At 37.5% G+C, this 4962-nt stretch overlaps 1 protein-coding gene across 1 annotated transcript; it reads left to right on the top strand.

Annotated features, from left to right (window-relative positions):
- The first annotated feature begins 3442 nt into the window (after positions 1-3442).
- On the top strand, positions 3443-4300 carry LOC145062828 (copper transporter 5.1-like). Its single transcript, XM_079010420.1, has one exon. It carries the CDS (start codon positions 3642-3644, stop codon positions 4089-4091), a length of 450 nt encoding a protein of 149 aa, XP_078866546.1. The 5' UTR covers positions 3443-3641; the 3' UTR covers positions 4092-4300.
- The last annotated feature ends 662 nt before the right edge of the window (positions 4301-4962 follow it).

The following is a 4962-nucleotide window of genomic DNA, read 5'->3' on the forward strand; positions in this document are numbered from 1 at the left end:
ACGTTTTGAGATGTCTTAATGCATAAAAATATGATCTTGGTTCTTATTTCTTTCCCATGGATGTGCTAGGATGTCCTAATGGTTTAAGAAGTTAAGGTGTGTTGGTATTAACCACGTCTAGCCATGCAAAGTCATAAAGTTGGATACTTTATGACTTATAATGATATTTTGGGCTTAGATATGGATTTAGATGTAAGGACTTGATGGATTAAGCTCTTAATAAGAATTTGAGGTGGCCAGGTGCATATGCTAGGCATACCAAATGTTACGTTGCGCGTACGCGGTCAATGCCCTGATTTCTTGGTCAAGTTGAGTACACCCTGCGTATAGCTGAGTATGCCTATCGCACTCAGTTGAGTTGAGTCGGCTGTTGTGTTGACTTTTGACATTAACTAGGGATTGACCAATTTTGACCAAAGAGTATTTTGGATATTTAGATACTAAGTTAAAATAGGCCATGGTGTAATTAATAGGTGACGAGTATAGCTGGTATTCGGAGCAGAGATTTATTCAGTTATCATTCGGACTATGAGGTCAGTTTTCCTCACTGTACTCATGGGTAGAATGCACCAAGGTTGGCCCATTGGATTGGTATCCTGATACACATTGATTGATGATATGTTGAGTATGTGGTAGATCTGCATGATCATATGATAGCTGTTGATATGCATTACACTAGTAGAACTGTAGGACTACCTATGATTTCTAGATGTATAATTATTTGTTTGTTGAATATGTTTGTTATCTGTTATATGTCGACATGTTATGTTGGAGTTGAGGCTTTACTGCTTTGTGTGTAAGTCAACAGACCAGGGGTATTCCAGTCCGATGACTAAGTGGCTCCGTGGGTATTCCAGTCCAATAACTAAGTGGCCCCGTTTTTATATTGGCATTTCAGTCCGATGACTGATTGGGACAGGGTATTCCATTCCGATGACTGATTGGTCCCAACACGCAATGTTATATATGTTATGTTGTGTGGTGGTACTTTAGGGGAACTCACTAAGCTTTGGCATATAGTTTCAGTCTATTGTTTCAGGTACTTCAGATGATCGCGGGAAAGCGAAGGTGTGATCGTGCACATCCTTTTGTTTTTATGATATAGGGTCTTGGGAAAACTCTGATTGTGATTGTACTTGTGAAACAATGATTTTTTAAAAACTTTATGATTCAAATGGGTTGTTTTTGAAAAATTTAAAATTTCTATGACTTTTGGGATGTTACAAAATCATAGTCTTACCATCACTTCCTGCCATGGGCCAAATCATGGTCTTTACTTCTACAAGTGCCAAGGGCCATATCCTGGTCTTCCATACAATTGTCAGGAGTCAAACCCTAGTCTTTCATGCATATGCTAGGGGCCAAACCCTAGTCTTTCATAAAAATTCCATGGGCCAAACCCTAGTCTTCGATGCAAGAGTCACAAAGACAACTAGCATCCTACATAGTATAGTGAAAAGACTCACTTGAACTACTTAACACCAATTCAACGACCACCTCAATAACAACACCACTAACCAGAGCTACCTAATGCCAAACCAAGATCATTCCTTAGCCATATACTCAAATTTACCCAAGTTTGACCAAAAGTCAAACCAATCAAAGTCAACTCAGCAGGTGACCACGCCATGGCCAACTGCTAGCCACATCGTGGATGCCAAACGACAAAACGGTCGCAAAGAGTCCTACCACCACGTCATGGGCCTTCCTTGGCCACATTGTGGTTTCAGTCTGAAAAAACTTTTCTTTATTAAGAGCTTAATCCATAAAGACCAAGGCTCATAACATCATATGTAAGAACTAATAACTTCATAATGGATAAAGTTTCAAACTTTATCCATTTGGATGGTTCAAGCAACCAAGATCTAGACTTTAAGTCTCAAATGGACCAAAAATGCATCATTCTCAACTTAATCCATTAAGTTCAAGTCTCTAACCTTCATTAAGAGCTTAATCCATAAAGACCAAGGCTCATAACATAATATGTGACAACTAATAACTTCATAATGCATAAAGTTTCAAACTTTATCCTAGGGTGGTCCAAGCAACCAAGATCTAGACTTTAAGTCTCAAAGGGACCAAAAATGCATCATTCTCAACTTAATCCATTAATTCCAAGTCTTCAACCTTCATATCTGAATCAACATGATGTTTATATGGATAAAGTTTCCAACTTTATCCATAATAACGCCACAAACTTTCAAGATCTAAACTTTAGTATACCAAAATTACCTAAATGACCAAGATAACTTGCATGGCTTTAAAGGGGAGACAAAATATCATAACTTTCCTACTCCATGAGGTCCAAGTAACATTTCCCCCTGATCAAAAGATGTTAGAGTCCACTTAACTCCAAGATCACCCGTAAAATGGACCAAAAATGCCAAAAACCACAAATGACAAGATCTAAATGCCCAAAAATGTGGAACCCTTCATTTAAATACATTGGAAACCCTACAAATCATGGACTTGGGCTGCCTAGCGTCCACTCCGTGAAAATATGCTCTCCACTCCGTGGTCATCACCATGCCGTGGAGATCTGCTCTCCACTCTGTAGTCGTCACTATGTCGTGGAGATCTGCTCTCCACTCAGTGGCGACCGGTTTTCACCCTAATCCATTCCAACGTCAAACAATTATAACTTCATCGTTTCAACTCTGTTTTCGGCGATTTTTATATGCACGCAAAAGTATTGACAAGTCTCACCATTCTATCTAATTACTTTTAACTTAAAATATATCGAACTAAAGTTCATTAATTCGAGCAAAGAAGTCTGAATATCACTTTCCCATTTAACCCTTTGGCTTCAAAACACAAGTCAAGGGCTTCGATCCCTTAACCAACATTATCATCATCCAATAAGGTCTAAAATGTATTCCCTTAAAGCCCAACACTTTTGGATGATTGAATTACAACTCAAAATCCTAAAATAAAAAACATCTTGTAAAACTGTATTACAATTAAGGTAAATTTTGGAAACTATGTGAATTTTGGAAACCAAAATCAAGTAAGGGTAGGGATATGCTGAATTGACTTTTATTTTTATTTTTTTAATTGTTTAACTTTTAACGTTTAAAACAATTAATATTGCTTTAATAATAATATTGGATGGTAATTATATATTTATCGGATTAATATTTAATATCCAATTGAATTTGGTTTGGTTCAATTATCTATTAGATTTCTTAGGATGATTTAAAATCGATCAAATCCAATTAAAATTTTAAATTTCGCAAGTGATCCAATTTAATTTCAATTGGATATCCAATATAATCACCAGGTTTGAATTAAATCCATTATGCAAACCCCTCTAAATATAACCTTGAGAACATATACGTGAAAAAAAAATGGATGGTTAGTTTATAGTTAAGATGGTTAGTGTACTTGGATGTGTTGGGTTCGAATTCGAAGTTTCAAGAGAGAGTAGTACAAAAGCGAAAAGAATCAATCGATAGTACCCATTGTAGTACACACCACGACACAACATTATATTCATTCTCCGGTGTACTACTGTTCCCTTTTTTAATAACTAAACGCAACCTTTCTCTTTCTTATCTCCCTCTCTCTTTTCTCACACGCAACAACCACCAACCAACGGTTCATCTCCGATCTCCGTCGCCGGCACCGAAGACGACGCAACCATGATGCACATGACCTTCTACTGGGGCACCAGCGTCACTCTGCTATTCGATTCATGGAAGACGGACTCATTGTTCAGTTACTCCCTCACCTTAATCGCTTGCCTCCTTTTCTCCGTCTTCTACCAATACATGGAAGATCGCCGTCTCCGATTCAAGCTCCTCTCTTCCTCCGCCGTTAGCAACAACACCGATGGAGCTGTGGACGCCACTCCTCTCCTTAAAACCAAGATATTCGCCCGCGGTGGCCGGTGGAGTGTTGGGAGGTTTACCGGATCCGTACTCTTCGGGATTAACTCCGCGCTTGGTTACTTCCTTATGCTCGCGATCATGTCGTTCAACGGCGGTGTGTTTGTCGCCATCGTTGTCGGACTTGCTATCGGGTATTTGTTGTTTAGGAGCGGGGATGATGAGCAAGTCGTTGTTGTTGATAATCCTTGCGCGTGTGCTTGACATTTGATCTTGAATTTCGTATTTCGTTTCTCTATTGATCGATCTAATTAAGACACGAAATTGGGGTTGATGCTCTGTATTCTGCATCCGATAGGTTCGAAACAAAGCCCTACATATACGCAAGTTTGTATTTATATGTCTTTTCTGTATTATTATCATCTTCATCATCTATCTCTGGTTTGAAATTAAGAACAAGCACTTTCGATTTAGATCAGATTGACATTTTTACTGATTTTGATATACCCTTTAGATTACACTTATAAATTACTTTAATTTATGGAGTCTGATTGGGGATTTAGATTTTGGGATCTATCAAAGCAGGCAATTCACGACAAGAAGTTGCAGAGAACTCAGGATTCTGTCCTGCAAATGAAAAGATTGACTGCAATTTGATTGTCTTCCCTTCCAATTGACATATTCTGCAATGAATTTGATTCCATTTTGGCCATTAATCGATATTCTCAATCAGCTTTTTTGTTTGTGATCGGTTTGTTTCATTGATTTACAGTTTTGCCATTTTTGGGTTAATCGATACAATCGAAGAAATTATAGTTTGACCATTTAGCTATCTAGGAAATTTTTTGTGGTTTATTCGTCGCATTCATTAAAATGTGGTTGGTGTAGGGCCCAGTTATGGAACCACATACCTAATCTAATGCGATATTTATTTAGTGATGTTCTCGAATATTTTGAAAATACAATTATGGATGTTGATATATGACAGCCCATGCGATTCAATTGATTTTGTTTTGAACCGATCCGATTAGTTAAGTGGATCAGTTTGATCCGATGAATATTTATATGGTTATATAATTTTCATCTTATTTAATGTTCATCTAGTTTTTTGATATTTTTGATACACAATTAAAGG

Source organism: Lactuca serriola, chromosome 7, assembly GCF_051521515.1.
Source record: "Lactuca serriola cultivar US96UC23 chromosome 7, Lser_US96UC23_V15, whole genome shotgun sequence".
Classification (NCBI taxonomy): Eukaryota; Viridiplantae; Streptophyta; class Magnoliopsida; order Asterales; family Asteraceae; genus Lactuca; species Lactuca serriola.